At 35.8% G+C, this 21,715-nt stretch overlaps 1 protein-coding gene across 1 annotated transcript in view; it reads right to left on the reverse strand.

The window, feature by feature from the left end:
* The window catches only part of BIRC6 (baculoviral IAP repeat containing 6), a 265,256-nt gene that overhangs the window by 124,328 nt on the left and 119,213 nt on the right, over positions 1-21,715 (reverse strand). Inside the window, 12 exon segments of the mRNA XM_017870639.1 lie at positions 1,917-2,044; positions 4,015-4,148; positions 5,966-6,076; positions 7,404-7,521; positions 8,305-8,459; positions 10,436-10,552; positions 13,687-13,840; positions 14,841-14,974; positions 17,055-17,210; positions 17,832-18,015; positions 19,058-19,273; positions 20,292-20,423. Of these exon segments, the coding sequence (XP_017726128.1) occupies positions 1,917-2,044; positions 4,015-4,148; positions 5,966-6,076; positions 7,404-7,521; positions 8,305-8,459; positions 10,436-10,552; positions 13,687-13,840; positions 14,841-14,974; positions 17,055-17,210; positions 17,832-18,015; positions 19,058-19,273; positions 20,292-20,423 (1,739 nt within the window).

A 21,715-nucleotide genomic window follows, 5' to 3' on the forward strand; every position in this document is an offset into this window, starting at 1 on the left:
TTTTGAAGGATACTTAATAAAGTGAAAACAGAGTCCAAAGACCAATAGATAGCATTTGCAAAATACTCATCTGATAAAACTGAATGCCTTCTTTATACTGAGTATTTCTTTCAGTGTATATTATATCATTAATCTAACTAAAGAGCTGCTGGATCTTTCACAGAATACCAGAACCTTTATTAAAAATAAACATAAACTAACATTCTTCTTGGGCCACAGCTTTGTGGACCCTATTAAATAAACTAGGCCATAGAAATGTACTGGGTATATGTGGGGTGAAGTGAGGTGGAGAAAATTCCTAAACAGTTTTTGTGGCATATAAACCTCAAAACATCTCTGCTCAAATATTAGATGTGACTCAACTACAAACAAGATTAATAATCCTTTAGAAAATGTTAGAGCAAATGTACTAAAAGTTTAGTATGAAAATCTTCACTGTTGTGAACTCTATGGATCAGACTATGCTAAAGCCTGCAGAGTTAAAATTAAAAAGCCTAGTTAAAAGAAAAATAAAACAAATGGTGACTAATCTTGACTCCTCAGGTGATTCTATTTATGTCATTCAAAATTTCACAAAATCCTCACAAAGTATGTATAAATATTGTTTATTTGAATAAAATTAGATGAAAAAGTGGCAATAACCACTACTGACTTATTGCTGATCATTAATTTATTTGAAACAGAGTGTTGTTCTGTCACCCAGGTTGGAGCACAGCGGCACAAATCAGGGCTCACCGCAGCCTCCACCTCCTGGGCTCCACTAGTTCAATCAATCTCCTGCCTCAGCCTCCACAGTAGCTGGGATTACAGGTGTATACCCACACCACCCAGGCTGCTCTCAAACTCCTGGGCTCAAGCCATCTCCCCACCTCAACCTCCCAAGGTACTGGGATTACAGGCGTGAGCCACTGAGCCCAGCCCTATTCCTTATATTAATGGAGATTTTTTGAAATACTCAAGCATGTCAGATGTTTCATTAATTATGTAATTTGTTCATCATGTAGTTTTATTGTAACTTCAAAAACAAAATAACACTTTATAATTCATTAAGTTTTCAGCCAGGCACGGTGGCTCAAACCTGTAATCCCAGCACTTCGGAAAGCTGAGGCGGGCAGATCACGAGGTCAGGAAATCGACACCATCCTGGCCAACATAGTGAAACTCCGTCTCTACTAAAAATACAAAAATTAGCCGGGTGTGGTGATGCATGCCTGTAATCCCAGCTACTCGGGAGGCTAAGGCACGAGAATTGCTTCAACCCAGGAGGCAGAGGTTGCAGTGAGCCAAGACTGCACCACTGCACTCCAGCCTGGCAACAGAGCAAGACTCTGTCTCAAAAAAAGAAAAAAAAGAAAAAAAAAGAGTTTTCATCAGAAAGTAATGTTGGATTTTAAGAAATATAGAATGAAAAACAATGACATTAATAAGAGATATATGATACTGAAACATTCATGCATTACAATAATCAACCCATTATGGTCAAAATTTATTCTTGTAACAGAGTCTGATTTTGTTAATAAATTTATTTAGAATTTCTACAGAAGATTAGTATGTAATTTTCTTTTATAAGCTCTATTTTTCAGGTTTTCTTATATATAAAATCACTGGTAACTTTAAATAGCTTCAAAATAAATTTCACCTTTTAAAAAGCTTATAATAACTATTAACCATTAAAAGCAAGTCAACTGTATTCCTTTCATATTAAAGACATTAGAGACAGAAAGACTTAGGAGAACCATAATGAAATGAAATGAAAACAATCAGGAAACACACCAATAAATCCTTCCCTCTTACTTCCTACTGTCCTCCTGCTTATTTGTTTACAGATAAATTCCCAACAAATGTTAAAGAAAAGTATATTCGGAGAATTACATGTTACTTCTATATCAGGAACAAATTAGTACACAAAAATTTACCTTTCAGTTGAAAGTATATGAATTAGCTTAAGCAAAAATTCACTGAATATCTGAGGACATGTTGAAGAAAGATGCACTTGTAATCGAGTAAGAAATTCTTGCATAGCTTGTGTAGCTGTGGGACCAACCTGAAGAGAAATGTATATTCACTGAAAACTGCTTACTGATAACATTTAAAAAATCATTCATTTAAAAATTATCAGGTATAAAGTCAAAAGCTATACACTGTAACTTTTAATAGGAAGAAAGCAAAAGTATTAACAATGATAGCAGGAAATGAATTTTTTAGGTCTTGATGTATTTATTTTGAACTGCAAATAAAAATACTGTTAATACTTTTCCATTATGGTTTATACAGCACAACTATATTAGGTTGATTGAACTCAATACTGAAAAAAGTTCACCTGAATTACACAATAAATACTTTTATAATGCTTTCTACAGTATAAATAACTTCAACACAGATTTTCACAAATAACCTTCTTAATTATCCCATTTCAAAATCAAATAACTCATGAGCAGAGAGGTAAAATGATCCATAAAAGGTCATGTTTCTAACAACTAGCAAAGCAAACATTAAGCTAAGTGAAAAACAAAACAAAACTAAATAAAATAAATTTATACCAAGTCAAAAAAAAAAAAACTGCTTCCCCAAACTTCTAACTCATCAATGAAAGAAATGATAGTGAACACTGCACTAAGTAATCTGAAGTACATTTTGGAATGTGCTCTAACACTTCTACATATTATTTTACTTGATCCTAATTTGGCTTCATGAACAGTTCATAAAACCTTGGAGGAGTTCTGGAAAAATAAAATAGAACATAATCCTCCGAACTATTTTAGAGTTAAATAAAGTTAATTTCTGATACTGAGCATACAAATCAGAGCTTTCTTATCAAAACTTCCTATACAAAACCAAGATATCAGTAGGAAAGCTCAATCTTCAATAACTTAAAAAGTTTTAAAAAGTTATTTCCTCCTTTTATTAAAAAACAAAGAAAATATTATTTTTTGCAATGCCTTGTTCACTGACACCTAACTATACCAATAACTAGTTATGTAATTTGGGGCAATGTCGCTGATGCATGTTTTCTTACATGTAAAATAATTAAGTCAGAGTTGGTAATCCTGAACAGTCTTCCTGTTACAAATTCAATCAATCTTTAAGTATAATAATCACTTGATAACATGCCTCTGCCCCTACCAAAACCCTGTCCCAATCTAATTGTAAGTTAGTTTCCTCTCTCTTACTTGTTCCTTGTCTCATTTATTTTATTAAGACATATAATATTAAAATATATTAAGTATTAGAGTATTGACTAAAGTTCTATGAAGGCAGATATTTGATCTTGGTAAATACTGTATCTCTAGTAGCTAGAATAAACACATAGAAGCCTCTTAAACACCGAATAAATGAATTAATAGGAGAAACAGGACTGTTGAGGACAACTAAATCAGAATTTATCTGGCAGCAAATCCAAGAATTTTAAAATGATAAACTTGCAAGATAATCTTGAATAACCTTGATTTTAAAAGACGTTTTAAATGCTAAATATATTTTTACTTTAAAAGAAATATAATGAAGTAGAAATATTTACACAGAAGCAGTACAACATAACAAGAAATCAAACTGATATAAAGGAAAATTTACCGTGAAACAGAAAATGTTTATAAGCCCTGAGCAATATTGTTATTTTTTGCTAAGCAAAATCATTAACATCATAAAACGTTTAAGGTAAATTGATAATCTTGATGGAAGTAATCAAATATGACATATTAAAATTTTGATTCCAAAATTTTTGAAACGTTTCTCTACCTTTGCAGTATTTACTCAGAATGTTTCCAGTTATCCAAAATTAATGCCAAAAATATGTATCTCCATGAAAACCTAGTATCACTGTTCTAAGAGGTTAACTTACCACCTGCTATTAGTGTCAGTATAGCTATTATTACAAATAACAAAACCTTTTTTATTATATTGATACATAAAAGGCCATTATTTAATACTTTAACAATTTAAAAATTACATAGCTTTACATTACAAATACGGTTTATTGAATAGTCTGGGCATATCCCAGGCTAAACATCATATTACCTGTGGACTGTGTTGATTTGTTCCATGTGGACTGGTGCCAGAAAGAAATTTCACTAATACATAGATAAGGTTTGGATCTGAAACCAACAAATGAGCAGTACTCTCCTGAGTTCCAATGGCACTGCTGGAACCAGCTATAAAACATTTTTTAAAAACCTCTTAAGAAATGAACAATGAAATAATGGAAATGCAGCATTTAAAAGCATCTTTTAGTTCCAAGGAAAATTCATATATTCCTAGTAGTTACAGTTTATTAAAGGGGTTTCAATTTCTTTTTTTTTTTCTTTTTGAGGAGTCTTGCTCTGTCACCTAGGCTGGAGTGCAGTGGTGTGATCTTGGCTCACTGCAACCTCCACCTCCTGGGTTCACGCCATTCTCCTGCCTCAGCCTCCCAAGTAGCTGGGACTACAGGCGCCCGCCACCACGCCTGGCTAATGTTTTTGTATTTTTAGTGGAGACGGGGTTTCACCATGTTAGCCAGGATGGTCTCAATCTCCTGAGCTTGTGATTGGGCCGCCCGCCTCAGCCTCCCAAAGTGCTGGGATTACTATCTACCATCTGTCTCCTCCGCCCCCTTCTGATTGTGAAAACACCTCAAGCTTAATGTACATCTTATTTAGTAAAGTCAAATAGAAAAGATATAACTAGGTCCTGACTCTTATTTGGAAAGCCCATTCTAACTATCTTCCCCTTCCAGAAACAGTCAGAGATCTACTTTTCAGGTAAACTTTTGAGTTTTCTAAAATAAGTTGTGGCGAAATTATTCCTTTCTGCATGTTAGCTGTATACAGGTTAACAGTGAACTAACGTAGAGGTAACACAATAGTTTTCTGAGATGAATAAAATATCCTTTGCATGAAATTCACTTTCAGTATCATAGTGATGCTTTTGAGCTCATATTTGGAAAATATATTCCAAATGAAAAAAGATAATAGCATTTTAAAGCTAAGTAATTATTTAAATTATTAAACAAAACCCAGGAATCTAGTTATGTATGTTTATGAATATAATAACGAATAAATCATTTTAAATACAAAGGTATCTTAAAAGAATAACATAAAACTTAGATGAAATGTAAAACCTGCCTTTGTACTCTAAAAGCAATTTTCTTTTAATAAGTTTTTAAAAGGTAAAAATACGATTTGAACATCTAACAAGACATATGAGACTGTATTATCAAAGTAAACACGCACAAAGGATATACAAGAACTAATTCAGAACAGACATGTTAAAATAAAAAACTCAATCACTTTTATTGGAGACAGAGTCTTGCTCTGTCACCCAAGCTGGAGTGCAGTGGCGTGATCTAAGCTAACTTCAAACTTCGTCTTCCAGGTTCAAGTGACTTTCGCGCCTCAGCCTCCCAAGTAGCTGGGACTACCTAACTTTTGTATTTTTAGTAGAGATAGGGTTTCACCACATTGGCCAGGCTGCTCTCGAGCTCCTGACCTCAAGTGATCCACCCGTGTTGGCCTCCTAAAGTGCTGGGATTACAGGTGTGAGCCACCACATCTGGCCGACTCAATCACTTTGACAAGTGTACCACTCCTTCGAAAATTCTAAGAATCCAACAGTAGAGGCCGGACGCGGTGGCTGAAGCCTGTAATCCCAGCACTTTGGGAGGCCGAGACGGGCGGATCACGAGGTCAGGAGATCGAGACCATCCTGGCTAACACGGTGAAACCCCGTCTCTACTAAAAATACAAAAAAAATTAGCCGGTTGAGGTGGCAGGCGCCTGTAGTCCCAGCTACTCGGGAGGCTGAGGCAGGAGAATGGCGCGAACCCGGGAGGCGGAGCTTGCAGTGAGCTGAGATCTGGCCACTGCACTCCAGCCTGGGCGACAGAGCGAGACTCCGTCTCAGAAAAAAAAAAAAAAAAAACAAAAAGAATCCAACAGTAGAACACTAAAGTACATGTCAGAGATTTAAATGAATAAATTTATGAACTTACAATTAAGCTGCATGTTTGTCATGAGTGTTAGGCTATGAAGCACAAGGCACCACGTCCGGAGCAAAGTATTGGGATACCAAGCTAGCACTGTGAGAAAGCTAGTTATTGATGCTATGTAGAAAAGAGAAAGGGAAAATATTTTCAGAAAACAATGTTTATGAAGAATTAAAAGTCAAAAGAATAAATTAAAAAACAAGACAATACTTCTTTAAATCAGCTCTTTAGTGTCTCCAAAACATGCAAATAAAAGGAATTCTCCATTAAATACAACTAAAGCGTGAAGAATCAGTAACATTTTAGGATAAGGTTTAAAGCTCAGCCCACTACACCTGAAATGACATGTTATCACTATCAGTATGTAGTACTTTCCAAACTAGAGGCATTTCTACTTCAATACAATTTACTAAAAATCCTCACACTCTACAAAACCGGCAGCTGAAAACAATAACAGATATTGGAAAAACTGGTATTACAGGCGTGTGTCAACACAGCTGGCTAATTTCTGTGTTTTTTTTCTAAAGACGGGGTTTCACCATGTTGGCCAGGCTAATCTAAAACTTTTGCCCTCAAGCGATCTGCCCACCTCGGCCTCTCAAAGTGCTGGTATTACAGGTGTAAGCCACTGTGCCCAGCTAGAAATAACTATTTTTTACTCTTTTGTTTTTTATATATATTTAATATTTTTCATAATAAAATTAAAAACAGATGAAAACAAATTTTCTAATAATAATAATATAGTGGAAGAGATGGAAACCTATCAATTAAAGAAGGGTTGGCTGGTGCTGAGACAGTGCAGATGTAAGTAGAACCCATGACACAGTGGGGCTGGCACTAATATTGGAAGATACACCATGTAAGAGCCAAGCAAGCTACAGGATGCAACACTCAAGGAAGAAAGCATCAGGAACAGATTCTCATTTTTATTTTTCTTAAAATATAACTAAAATAGATTCCTGTAGCTAGAGCTGAAGGCTAATTCTTTTCCTGTTGTATTATTTTACTATCACCATTCCCACACTCTTGTATTTGCCAAGAAACACACACAACTTCTACAGGAAACTGACAACTTTCTCCAGCTGACTAATTCCTCCAGGGGCTAACTCATAGTTGTAAAAAATGAAAAATAATAAACCAACCTGCTTTGACAGATCAGACAAAACTTCAAGAAAATATAAAAGAGTAACAGAACATTGTAAATTTTAGTGGCATACAGGCATACCACAGACCAGAGAGTAAGAGTCTTCTATTCTCAGCAAGGTCTCCCTGTATCTTTCCTGCTAATCAGTAAGTCAGTGCATGTTTTTAAAAAGGTATTCTGTTTTTTCCCCACTAGAATGTTATAACCTTTAATGACAAAGATTACGTATATTTGAACCTAATAATTACCTTTTAAGCTTGTTATTTAGACTATAATGATTTTTCTCCTAATAAATCTTACCTTGATTTAATGAAATGACAGGTATTCTATTAGCATTATACAAAAATATGTCTGTTCCATTTTCTTTGTTTCCAGAATTCAGGCTCAGTGTGAGCCACAATTGGAGAAGTGACTCCAACTGAAAAGAATGAAAATTGACAGGAGAAAATGTACCTATTATATTATGAAACACAATTTAAACAAAATCTTGTTTAAATTCTTGTCATGAGTAAATAACCTTTTCTATTAAACACTTCTTCTTCACACTTAAAAGCATCTTCTAGTTAATTAAATTAGTTGATCAGCAAACACATCTTAAAATTCTTGAAGAAACAAAATTTACCTGAATTAAAACTTATAAATTACCTCATAAAAAGATTCTTCTAAATTAAAACAGGTGATTCAAGTCATTTTTTTTTTCTTTGAGACAAGGTCTGCTATATCTTGAACTCCTGGCCTCAAGCCATCCTCCCGCCTCAGCCTCCCAAGTAGCTGGAACTGTAGGTATGTGCTACTGCACCTGGTTAATTTTTTTTACTTTATTAGAGACAGGATCTAGTGTTATGCTGCCCAAGCTGGTCTCGAACTCCTGGCCTCAAGCAATCTTTCTGCCTCAGCCTCCTGAGTAGCTAGGACTACAAACTCAAACTACCACGCCCTGTGATTCACGTCTCTAAATCACAGGTGTGTGTATGCGTAGTAGGAATTAAAGTACTGAAGCTTAAAATCATTAAAATTATCAGTGGTCCATCATTGAGAAACTGTGATTACTTCGGTAATCAAAATATTTCTGATGTTTTTCCAACTGAATATAATAAAGAACTCATCCCTGACAGGTTTAGAATGAACTTCCCAATTAGTTTCATTTTTTACCAGGCTAACATTAATATGTAAAAATACACCATTTCTCCTGAAGTCATACCTGAACATGATGGACTTGAAGCATGGAAAAAAGTTTGTTGAAACAAACATTTAACATTGGGACAGATGATAACTGTATAATAAGCTGGCTGGTTTGGTTTGCTGCTTGTAAACCCCCTAGAAGGGAATCATCTGTTCCAGTGGGAGACTGTGATACTGAAAATTAAACACAAGTATAATTTTATACATAAAGTATCAGGATATGTGTTAACTGGTTATTCATATGTATAAATAGGTTAAATTGCTTTTAAAAATCAAAACCGCATTCTTTAGAATGGTTCAGAACAGTATTTAATATTTGAAAACGTGTTTTATAACATTACTTGAAAGTAAAAAAGACAATGACCAAAGACAGAAGTTCCCAAATTCATAGGACTCAACCAATAAAAAAAGGCAAAGAACCTTTTCTAGCAATTTTTATTTGCATTTTTTTCCAATTAATAAAGGAGGGAAAGTAAAGGGAAAGAAATAAGACTCCTGACTATTATTGATAAGGCAGTTTTAGAATAATCTAGATCCTAATTTATTCATCTTTAACAATGACTATAGATTAGAATCATCTGGGGAGCTTTCAGAAGTTCTGATGCCCAGGTTACATACGAAACTAATTAAATGAGAATATATTCATGGGAACCAGAGAAATACTAGGACACTAAGAGCTTTATCATATATTTAGAGCCTTATTTTATTATTATACTAAAAAGAGACAGTTGTGCAGAGGATAATCAAAAGACAGAATATAAGCCTGGGTGACAGAGCGAGACTCCGCCTCAAAAAAAAAAAAAAAAAAACGGATCAGAATAATACACAGCACGGATACACCAATCTTCCAAACAGATTTTTTTTTTCATATTCCTTTTTTTTTTTTTTCTTCAATATCCTCTTCAGTAGAATTACAAAAAGATATTCTAATAAGTGGTTTTAAATAAGAAATGTCTAACAAAGGGCTGCTTTGGGCAGTACTGAGTTATCTCTAATCATGCAGACACTGGACCCTACAAAAGGGATCCCCATATTGCCTGGGAGATAAGATACAAGAATATTTGTGTACCAATACTAAGATTATAGAACACTAGACCATTCCTTCTGTTTTCCTTTTCCCTTCTTTTGATATCCTCTAAAGCAAGAAACAAATGAAGATTGCAGACTGAAAGAATTCAATTTAACATAAGGAAGATCTAAAAACTCTAATTTCTCTGTTGAAATGGGTTGTGAACTCTCCATAAGAGAAGTATCTGTAATTTTACTGGGTTCTACCTACTATCTCTACCCCTTCTTCACTCTGCCCTAGAAAAGGTGAAGCAATATGCAGGCCTAAGAAAACAAAAAACCAGCACCCTCTTCTCAGCCCTGCTCCCCAATCTGTCCTTGAAAAACGCAGTGCTATTTCAACTGTACTCCCCTGAGGTCTATCCAGTTCCAGACTTGCGTACACCTCATCAAGGAAAGCAAACCATAACGGGATGGCCAGCTCTTGCAGGCTACCTGTTTCTTGTAACACAGCCATGTCCATTCATTTACATATCATCTATGGCTGTTTTCCTGCAACCAAGTCAGAGTTGAGTAGTTTCAGTACACACCATATGGCAAGCAAAGCCTAAAATATTTACTATTAGTCCTTTATGAAAAAGTTGGCCTTTCTTTTCTGTAGGTTATTAGGTAGTAAATCCTCTCAATTCTGGCGTTCAGTTAACAGGCCTATTTGGCTGTCATCCTATACTATATCCTCTATCCTCGTCTTTAAGGATGATAAAGATGTTATTATAAAAAATCTATTTCATCATAAATTTGGAATAGTGCAATGATTTCACAGGCAGGTATGCAGGCTTCCATAGGAATTTTAACCTTACAACAATACAGTAAACAAAAAATCTCCACAAAACACAGTGGAGGTTTCTGCACTGAACTGAGAGCACTACACAGAGGTATTCTGCATGACACTCCCTGCATTTGTTAATCCTTTGTCTTAGTTTTCAACTTGCTAGTAACTTGGAGCCGGCAAAGTGCTACATACTAAGTCCCCTCAGACTCACATCACAGAATTTAAAAATCTGTCCTTGATGAATCCACCTGAAAATGATGAAGAATTGAATCATTCACCGCAATACTCTAAAAATGGTAATTTTACTTACACGTAGGAGATGTATTTGTTAATGCCTGTAAAATGGAATCTGCTTCCAGGGTAGACATCATTTTCAACATGAGTTCTGCTTGCTGTTCAAGTCCAACTTCTAGGCGAGCATCCAGGGCTACAAAAAGCAAATGAAAGAAAAAGAAAACATTGACAATTATTACTCATGTCCTACCTCCTACAATAAAATGTTGACATCTGAACCCAAAAGAGGATGAGGAGGAGTGTGTTCTTACAGAACAACCACCTAGCATGCAGTATCAGAGCCACAGCAGGAGAAGAATATCTGTGGAAAGGAGGGTAGAGACAGGCAGTTGCTTATATAGAGACAGAAATATTAAATAAGTGAAGTAACAATAATGGAAACAAAGACATTAAAGATAATGAGAAACAGGTTTCTCACTGTCAGAATAAAGTGCTATAAATATAGAAAAGAAGAAAGCTAAAATGAACCCTATGGAGTTAGATTAAATCCAGATATACTGATGTGAACTGATCATATTCAAGATATACAGACAGACATAGAAATATAGATGCCAAGTGTGTGTGTTCACACGCACACACAAACACATACTCCCTAGCTCTGTCCACCAGGAGGAAATGGAAACAGTCCCAAAATAGCAACACATTTATCTTTGACAAAATCATCATTTGTTAACCACATTTCTCCTTTAAAAGTTTTTGAAATACCATGCTCCTTTAAGAAGTGACTAATTCCCGGGGGTGGGGGGAAGCGGGGGGCAGCAGATTAAAGTAAAAGATGAGCATGGGCTATCATGTTTTGCCAGAGAACAAGGAAGTGCTAAAACAATGATGAGAAAATCTCAAGGGGGATCCTATCGGTCAAATTTGAGACAATTTGAACATCAAAAAACAGATGACAACACTGTGAATATACTCATTGACAGTGAACTATACACACACAAAAAATGGTCAAAATAATAAATTTGCCAGGTATGGTAGAGTATGCTGTAATCTCAGTTACTTGAAAGGCTGAGGTTGAAGGACTGGGCTCACCCAGCCTGGGCAACATAGTGACACCCTATCTCAACAAATAAAAGGAAAATTTTATGTTATTTACATTTTCCACAATAAAAAAAAAGTGATAACGTATAATTCACTGAATAAAAACAGGCAACCATGAGTCCATTCAAAACTAAATGAATAAACTATTACAGTAACTTTTCTTTCTGTTTTGTTTTTTTTTTTTTTTTTGAGTTGGAGTCTTGCTCTATTGTCCAGGCTGGAGTACAGCGGCATGATCTCGGCTTACTGCAACCTCTTCCCCCAAAGTTTTAGCAATTCTCCTACCTCAGCCTCAGCTCCCGAGGATTACAGGTGCCCGCCACCATGTCCAGCTAATTTTTTTATATTTGTAGTAGAGATGGGGTTTTACCATGTTAGCCAAGCTGGTCTTGAACTCTTGACCTCAGGTGATCCACCTGCCTTGGCCTCCCAAAGTGCTGGGATTACAGGCGTGAGCTACTGCGTCTGGCCAGTAATTTTTTCAAAAAGAAACTTTGTAAGGAACAGGATAGCTATAGTTTCCAAGTACCATTCTGCTCCCCAGCCCCCAAAAAACTTTTTATAGCGGCCAGGCACAGTGGCTCACACCTTTAATCCCAGCAATTTGGGAGGCTGAGGAGGGCAGACTGCTTGAGCTCAGGAGTTTGAGACCAGCCTGGTCAAAATGGTGAAACCCCATGTCTACAAAAATATAAAAATTAGCCAGGCGTGGTGGCGCACGTCTGTAGTCCCAGCTACTTGAGAGACTCAGGTAGGAGAACTGCTTGAGCCCAGGAAGCAGAGGATGCAGGGAACTGAAATCATGCCACTACAATCCAGCCTGGGTGACAGAGCAAGACCATGTGTGTACCCCCAAAAAACCCAGAGACAACAAAACATTTTTACAGAGGGGAAAAGAGTAACTTTACAAGGGAGAAGTCGAGCAGACAACTCATTCATCAAGTGGTTAAACTCAACACCACCAATAGTGAGAGAGATCAAAATCATGGGCCACTTAATTGAATGAAATGGAGGGGGGAGCATTATTTGTGGGCTATTCCTGCAAAGATACATTAACTCCATCTAATCATAAGGAAATAGCATACAAACACAAACTGAGGATCATTCTACAAAATAACTGGCCTGCTATCTTCAAAAGCATCAGTGTCATCAAGGTCAACTCCGAGGAACTACTGCAGACTGAATGAGACTAAAGAGACATGACAATTAAATGCAATGCATTATCTTCCCTGGGCTCTTGTGCATAAAGAACATTATTTGGACAACCACTATAATTTGAATGGGCTCTCAGTATTTGATAGCAGTAACGTTAATTTACCGATTTTGAGGGAATATACTTCTTGATGTGTATATGTAGAACAATGTCCTGATTTGTAAAACAAAACAAAACAAAAATGACATCAAATTATCAATGTACTCTCAAATGGTTCTGGAGAATAAACATTCTCTGCATTAAACTTGAAACATTCTGGTAAATGTGTGTTTCAAATTTTTAAAAAATATTTTATAACAGAAGGAGCACGGTTGATAAGGGAAAAATATATTTTATTTAAAAAATTAAACACATCTCATATATTCTACATGACTAGAAAAGTGCAAAAATAAAGCCGGGCACGGTGGCTCACTCCTGTAATCCAAGCACTTTTGGAGGCCAAAGCGGGCAAATCATTTGAGGTCAGGAGCTCGAGACCAGCCTGGCCAACATGGTGAAACCCTGTCTCTACTAAAAATACAAAAAATAGCTGGGCTTGGTGGCATGCACCTATAGTCCCAGCTACTCAAGAGGCTGAGGCAAGAGAAGCACTTGGACCTGGGAGGCAGCGGTTGCAGTGAGATGAGATCACCCCATCCTGGGCAACAGAGCAAGACTCCGTCTCAAAATAAAAAACCGCAAAAATAATATTTAACTATTTAATGTAGCTTCATTATCTTTATAAATAAAATACAAGTTTACTATTAAAGTCAACAATTAAAATACAGCACAATTAATTAAAATCATTGCCAATCCCACACAACACTTGCTAGGTGTTATTCTGACAGTCAAAAAGATAGAAGTTCCTCCAAACTGACTACAGAGAAACAGCTCTGAATGGTACTCATGGCACAGCTGTGATACTAAACCCACTGGCATACGCCCAGGCTCAATTTCTCAAGGGACAAAGTATACATAAATATGAGACTTGTTTTAAGAATAGCATATGCCTTAAAATACAAACATACACTTACCCTGAGAGACTGAAACACTAACTGTCTGTGATCCATTCTTCTCCGTGTTTGCTGGTGGCTTTGCTACAGGAATTCCCAGACCTCCAATGTAAGGGTTGTAATTGTAGGTCCCATAATCAGCACCCCAATAATCATACCATGTACTGCTTATTGGCTTAAAATAATGGAAAAAAAACTGTGGTTTATTTTTGCCTCTTGGCTGAGTGACACATTATTTACATTATCTAAACCCAAACAGAACTACAAACTAAATATTCTATCTACCCTTTAAATTTCCCAAATCCCCTTATAATTTTAATGATTTATAAGAATCATCCAGTAATTTTCTCCTCACTTTCTGCCAAAATCTAAAAATACCTTATATGTTTAGAAATTGAAAGTAGCATCGCTAATAAAATCTCTTACGGACCAAAGAACAGTACCACCATAAAGTATTATAGGTGATTCTCCTTTAAAAAAAAGAAGTAGGCTAACATACAAGTAGAATCTGCAATGAACTCAGCTCGGATGAGGTTTAAACAGCTGTCTGAAATGCTTGTGATCTATAACATACTTCTGTATACTTAAAGGTGGTTCTCATTACTGTATGATAATTATGAGTAGCTATATTAATAAAAATGTAAGTTTTCTTTATACCATTTTAAACTACAATAGTAGTACCTACAGCAATTTTTTTTAAACTACAGTAGTAGTACCTACAGCAATTTAATTTTGAATATGCTGAATAATGAGCTGCATTAGTGGTAAGTATGTATATTTTCCTCTTTTAAGTAATTACTAACGCCAAAAGTATGAGACGGAAGACTTTCCTTTCAAATATATATATAAATTTTTTTTTTTTTTGAGATGGAGTCTTGCTCTGTCGCCAGGCTAAAGTGCAGTGGCACGATCATGGCTCACTGCAACCTCCACCTCCCAGATTCAAGCGATTCTCCTGCCTCAGCCTCCTGAGTAGCTGGGAGTATAGGCACGTGCCACCACACCCAGCTAATTTTTGTATTTTTAGTAGAGACAGGGTTTCACTGTGTTGGCCAGGCTGGTCTCTATCTCTTGACCTCGTGATCTGCCCGCCTTGGCCTCCCAAAGTGCTGGGATTACAAGGCATGAGCCACTGCGCCCAGCCTCTTTTCAAAGAATATTCTAATGTATCATACCTTAAAAACCTTGGCTGCAAGAGGGTCCTTTTCCAAATCAATATCTAAAGGATCAATATCAACTTCCATTAGATCCTGAAGTAACTCAAGGTCAATTTCTTTATCTTTTTCCAAAGAGGACAGAGGCGGTGCACCTTCAAACAATTAAAAGTGATCTTATTGGTGGAGTATATCACATAAAATTTAGATGACATAATGCTTTTAGTTACAAAAAGTTATTTTACTTGCATGTTACATATGCCTAATAAAAAAGACCTCTATGTATGCAAACATTTCGCTCCATAACACATAATAAAAACAAAGATGCATTGATATTTGCTTTCCTAAAGACCACAGTATTAGCTCTTGTCGAAATAAGTTGCATAAACTTTGCTATCAAAAATAATTACCAACATTACTAAATAGTATACATTCTATTACATCTAACATGTAAGTCATTATATTACATTCATTATTACAGGTAATGTTACCCAGTATTAAAGAGAAAAGCAAAGAGGACTGAAGTTATAAGAATGCCATTTACTGGCCAGGCACAGTGGCTCACAACTGTAATCCCAGCACTTTGGGAGGCAGAGGCGGGCAGATCACGAGGTCAGGAGTTTGAGACCAGCCTGGCCAACATGGTGGAACCCCATCTCTACTAAAATACAAAATTAGCTGGGTGTGGTGGTGGCCACCTGTAATCCCAGCTATTCCAGGGGCCAAAGCAGGAGAATCGCTTGAACCCAGGAGGCAGAGGTTGCAGTGAACTGAGATTGTGCCATTGTGCTCTAGCCTGGGTGACAAGAGCAAGACTCTGTCTCCCAAAAAAAAAAAAANTACTAAATAGTATACATTCTATTACATCTAACATGTAAGTCATTATATTACATTCATTATTACAGGTAATGTTACCCAGTATTAAAGAGAAAAGCAAAGAGGACTGAAGTTATAAGAATGCCATTTACTGGCCAGGCACAGTGGCTCACAACTGTAATCCCAGCACTTTGGGAGGCAGAGGCGGGCAGATCACGAGGTCAGGAGTTTGAGACCAGCCTGGCCAACATGGTGGAACCCCATCTCTACTAAAAATACAAAAATTAGCTGGGTGTGGTGGTGGCCACCTGTAATCCCAGCTATTCCAGGGGCCAAAGCAGGAGAATCGCTTGAACCCAGGAGGCAGAGGTTGCAGTGAACTGAGATTGTGCCATTGTGCTCTAGCCTGGGTGGCAAGAGCAAGACTCTGTCTCCCAAAAAAAAAAAAAAAAAAAAAAAAGGAATGCCATTTTACCTTATTTTCTGTTATGAATTAGAAATTACTCTCTCTCAGATGTCTCCAAATTTTAAGTAGCTTTCTTATAACCCTTATAAGTACCCCCTTATAGCTCTTACTTTTCCATCATTCCCATCCTCTTAATCAATACAACTTTATAGAATGCCTAGTAAATGCCAGCCTGTGTGAGGGTTTGAGTATAAGTACATGAAGATTAATAAAATAAAACTCTCCAATCCAATAAATTAAGAGAAATTCAGAGGTGGGGATGCACTATAATTAAAATTGATTAGACGACAAAGTCCCAAACTCTGCTGGGAATGACAGAAAAAGCCTCTTGGAGAAAGGCATGCTTTATGTGAACCTTGGGTAACGAAGTGTTCATCATGCACACAGGAAATCTATTCCAGATAAAGAGAATATCAAGTCAAAAACAGAAAATCGTGAGCAAATATAAGATTAAGGAATGACAAATGGTTAAAAATGACTGCAGCATCTGACATATACCAGTTAATAGCCAAAATAGATTTTTTAAAAGTAAGGGGTATGGAGATGATAAAGGATGATGCATGCTAATTTATAAAGATACTTTTTAAAAAGAAAAAAAATTAAATACACCAAAAAGAAAATCACATGCTGGATCTTAAAGAATAAGAGCTTTTAAACTGCTGTCTTCATCACTTTGTATCTTTACATGTTTTCTACATTGCGTTTTCTTCATCATTGCCAAATCACACTATATCAACATAATTAGGACACTATGAAATGACAGCATTTTGTTGTAATGAGCATTCATTCAGAGAACCAAGACAAAATGTATTTACGAGGAAAATAATGGATCTAGTTTATAAGGCCAAACAAGTAATAGAAAAATAAAACCAACTTTATTTTCTCTAACATTCTTTATTTTGAAACGTGTTTCCATTCAATAGAATAAAGAAGAAACATAATGTAAAATTTACCTGTTATGTCATGTGTCAAAGGTTCATCTATAGTTTCCAGCAACGGAACTGAGGACTGTTGAAGGGAGTCATCAGAGTCACCAGCTGTCGCACCTACATCATCACCCACTGTTCCTTCCTCCATGGCTTCTGCGGCTACTGGAGCCAGTAATTCTCCTGTATGTAAGGGGATAGTCCTGTTTTAATAATTAATACAGATTTCGAAAACATATTAAGGCATATTTCTTTCCTCCAGTTTAGTCACTGACAGAATAAATGCTCTACTAACTATAAAAGAATCTGAGGCAAATGAGTTCCCACCCACCTAAGGAATGCTAGGACTCACTCCATTACCTTCAAATGCTAGAGACAAGTATCTAGTAAACACGTAACATGTACAAAGAGTTATTTTAAGTACTTTACATACATTAACTCACTTATTCATAAAAACCTTATACAAACATTATCCTTATTATCCTTATGTCATATATGAAGAAACTGAGGCAAAGTGACTTCCTCACCCAGTAAGCGGCACACCACTGATATTAATAATAAAGCAGTCTAGCTCCAATATTCATGCACTTTAACAACCTAACGCCTTTCTAAAGCCTTGCATTTATCACAGCTATCAATATACTTAAATACAAAAGTAATTCTCAATGGTTACTACTGCTATAACATTAAACCGATGAAACAGACCTTTATGCTTTTAGGGGGTTAAAGATCCCTTTGAAGATTCTTAGTTGAGCAATGACAAGGTAATTCTGACATACTCTATGAAAAAAAATCCTAACACACCTGCTAAAATATCCTGTAGCATACAAGTTAAGGAATACTGAGCCCAAGCACCACCCCAAGATATATCTCCTCTATTGAAGTCAGTTCCAACCAAAAGTAATAGCAGTCTTTCCAGCTGGGGTTCGTTCACAATCTCACACAGATGAATAGTTGGCCTCGTCGCATTTGCAATGCGTGCAAGAACCTGTAACACATTTTATAAAATCATATACTTAAAGAGCAATTACATGTTTTTTTCAAACAATAACAGAAGTCTACCAATACTTTAGCACTGAACAACAGGTTTCAATAACGATGTATGAGTCTGGTGTCAAAAAAAAACTGCTTGAGATGAAATGCAAAAGAATGTAATTTCATGAATCAAATATTAAAATCTGGTTTAAAATCTAATTGTATAGTTAAGAATTAAATTTCTACGAACAGTGAATATGCCACAGAAAAGCAATCACGACATTAAAAGTCCTTTTTTTTTTTTGAGACAGTCTCGCTCTGTCACCAGGCTTGAGTGAAGTGGTGCGATTTTGGCTCACTGCAACCTCATCGCCCTCAGGTTCAAGCAATTATCCTGCCTCAGTCTCCCGAGTAACTGGGACTATAGGTGCATGCCACACCATACCCAGCTAATTTTTGTATTTTTAGTAAGGATGGGGTTTCACCATGTTGGCCATGATGGTCTCCATCTCTTGACCTTGTGATCTACCCCTCCGCCTTCCAAAGTGTTGGGATTTCAGGCGTGAAGCACCACACCCGGCCAGAAGCCCTTCTTTAATATAATCTGACACTTATTTGTGTATTTCCTATTTTAATTAATATAAGAAAGGCAGGTTGGAGATAAACATATCCACATTACTTGCATTTCAAACCCTCAAGTTTTAACTAAATTAAAATATAAATCAGGTTTCCTTAAGAAACAATTTGAAAAGAGTTTTTTTTATCTTTTAAGACACAATAAAAAAAGTAACTGCAAAAAAGCAAAACCAAAAGAAGCATCATTTCTCTTAATCAAAATTGACTAAAAACATCATTCTTTCCTTGTTTTTAAATCCCTGTAAGTCTACATTTTTTTTTTTATTTGAGAGACGCGGTTTTGTCACGTTGCCCACACTAGTCTCAAACTTCCTAGACTCAAACAATCCACCCACCTCAGCATCCCAAAGTGCTGGGATTACAGACATGAGCCACCGCGCCTGGCCAACCCTATAAGTCTATACTTATAGTTTACGTACCTTACAAACAAACAACAAGAGATCAGCATGACATGTAAAATCCATGGAGAGAAGAAAGAGAACAAGTTTCTGGACTACGGAGATACAACGTTCATGGGCCAGAGTAAATGGAAGTGGTTCTATCTCAGGACTTTCTTTTGTTGTTGTAACTTCTGTATCTAAATTAGAACGGGACCATTCTGCTGTCCGACGTAAACGAATTAAATCCTTAAAGTGCTGCACACAAAAATTCACAGTATTTAAATCAATGTTTACTTAATGAAAAGTTTTTCAGTAGAGATAGATTTAAGTAATGAAAATGTTCACGCCATATTACAACTTCTAAAGAGCAAAATTTTTAGATACACTGTAAGTTTCAAAAGTAAGAATATTAAAAGCTAAACTGACCAATATGCCTTACTTCCTACTTGGAGTAAAGTATCAGACATATAACAGAATTTCAGAAAAGTGAAATTCTACAGATGTTCACTGTAGATAATACATTAAGTTATTAAGTTGAATCTAACAACATAAACATTACCGTAACATCTTAAACATAATCTGTAAAAGGTTGAAGGTAAAGAAAACTAACATAACATCAAGTACAAAATATTAATTTGAGTTACTTCAAAATCTGGCGGAATACTTATAATTTCACATTATAGAAAGACTACAAACTTGTTTGATACATATACGGTATCCCTCAAAATTTTAAAAAGTAAACATCAAGGTTTTAAAACTTCCGAATCAGTTGAACTTCACTTTCACTTACAAAAGACATACTACATTTGAGCCTTGTGAGCACCACTGGACACAAGTTTCAATTCTAAACTCAGACACCAAAATATTCCAATAACAATACAAAGGGGAAAGAGAATGCCACATTTTTTCATTTTACATATAAATTTTACTTGTGAGGCTGATACAATGATATTTGCAATCATCTTGTATAATTTTGTATTGTAAAATGGAAATAAATCACTCTATCAATGCCACATTAGCAAAACTATACATTCCACTGTCCTTTAATTTACTGAAACTCAATCCACATTGAAGGTAATACGTTAGAATAATACTTAAAGCCCACATTTATCATACATTTCCTTCAGTTAAACTACCCCACCAAAAAAAAGTCCAGAGTAGATTGACTTCTCTGTTAAGCAGAATAATATATATTCAAGTTTCTTGATCATAATTAAAGATCATAAGTCCTTGACTTTTCTGAGATAATTATATTGAGAAGTACAGATCATACCTTTGAAGTGGCCTGCTTTAGTTTTGCTTGTTCTACCAGGAGTTTATATGACGATCCTTTGTTACTTTGTATTTTTTCTTTTTCCATCTGTTCTACCAATGCCTTCTGCTTTGCTTTTAGTAGGTTAAGTTGCTTTATAAAACAAATAAACATCTTTAACAATGTTAAAAAAAAATTATTATACTCCTCACAGAATTCACACATCAAACTAATGGAACGCATATTATCTTGAAAGATGTAGTATAATTTTAACTGTTAATTTTTTTAAAAATCATTTCAAATCCCGACTTTGAGATCTCTCCCCGTTTTCATTAAAATCTCCCTTCCCCATGAGAGTAAGAAATAACTGGAAGACTTTCTTACATAAACCACTAACATAATTGAGTGATATGTATTTTTTAATAGAGGGGAAAAAAGTTTATTTTTAATTAAATATATGGGAAAAATATTTTACTGCTTAATATTTCTTAGCTCCGTTTTATGGAAATCTGAAGAGTAGTACACATTTTGGTATGCCTATATTTTAATTAAAATTTGGATTGAGATCATTGTAGTTACTTGCTACAATGTAGCTTAAGAAATAATTAACCTATATATAAATAAGAAATAATACAGAAATCTCTTGTATACTTTACACAATTTTCTCTAACGATGACATTTTGCAAAAACTATAGGATAATATTACAAGATATGGACATTGATAGAATTCGCCAATCTTATTTCTCCACTTTCAGTTGCACTCATTTGTGTGTGTCTGTGTATGTATTTAGTTGGATACACTTCTACCTGTGTTAGTTCATGTATCCACAATAGTCAATACCAAACAATTCCACCACAAGGTTCCCTCATATCCTTTTATAACTATATCCACACTTCCCTCCTGCCCTATCTCCCCCATCTCTAAACAATGGCAATCAGCAGTCAACAACAATGAACAAACAGACCAAAGAAGAGAAATAACTCTCTGTTCATAAAGACCTTACAATCTGTTGAATGTGTTCTCCATACAGCAATGTACACAGTGTACACAGAAAGTTACTTTAAAGTACTAGAAAGACACAGCCACAACTATAAATGAATAATAATTTAGTCAGTAACTTATTATTGACACTTTTTTGTTGTTGTTGTTTTTTTTGAGACAGAGTCTCCCTGTGTCGCCCAGGCTGGACTAGTGGTGTGATCTCAGCTCACTGCAACCTCTGCCTCCCAGGTTTAAGTGATTCTCCTGTCTCATCCTCCTGAATAACTGGGACTACAGGCACACACCACCACATTGGCCAGGCCAGTCTTGATCTCCTGGCCCCAACTGCCCAACTTGCCTCAGCCTCCCCAAGTGAGCCCTGCCTGACACCTATTTTCGTATCAGGAAAAAAAACATTACTAATATTATTATTATTATTATATATATATTTTTTGAGACGGAG

This window comes from Rhinopithecus bieti, unplaced genomic scaffold (genome assembly GCF_001698545.2).
Source record: "Rhinopithecus bieti isolate Rb0 unplaced genomic scaffold, ASM169854v2 scaffold_5341, whole genome shotgun sequence".
NCBI classification, from domain to species: Eukaryota; Metazoa; Chordata; class Mammalia; order Primates; family Cercopithecidae; genus Rhinopithecus; species Rhinopithecus bieti.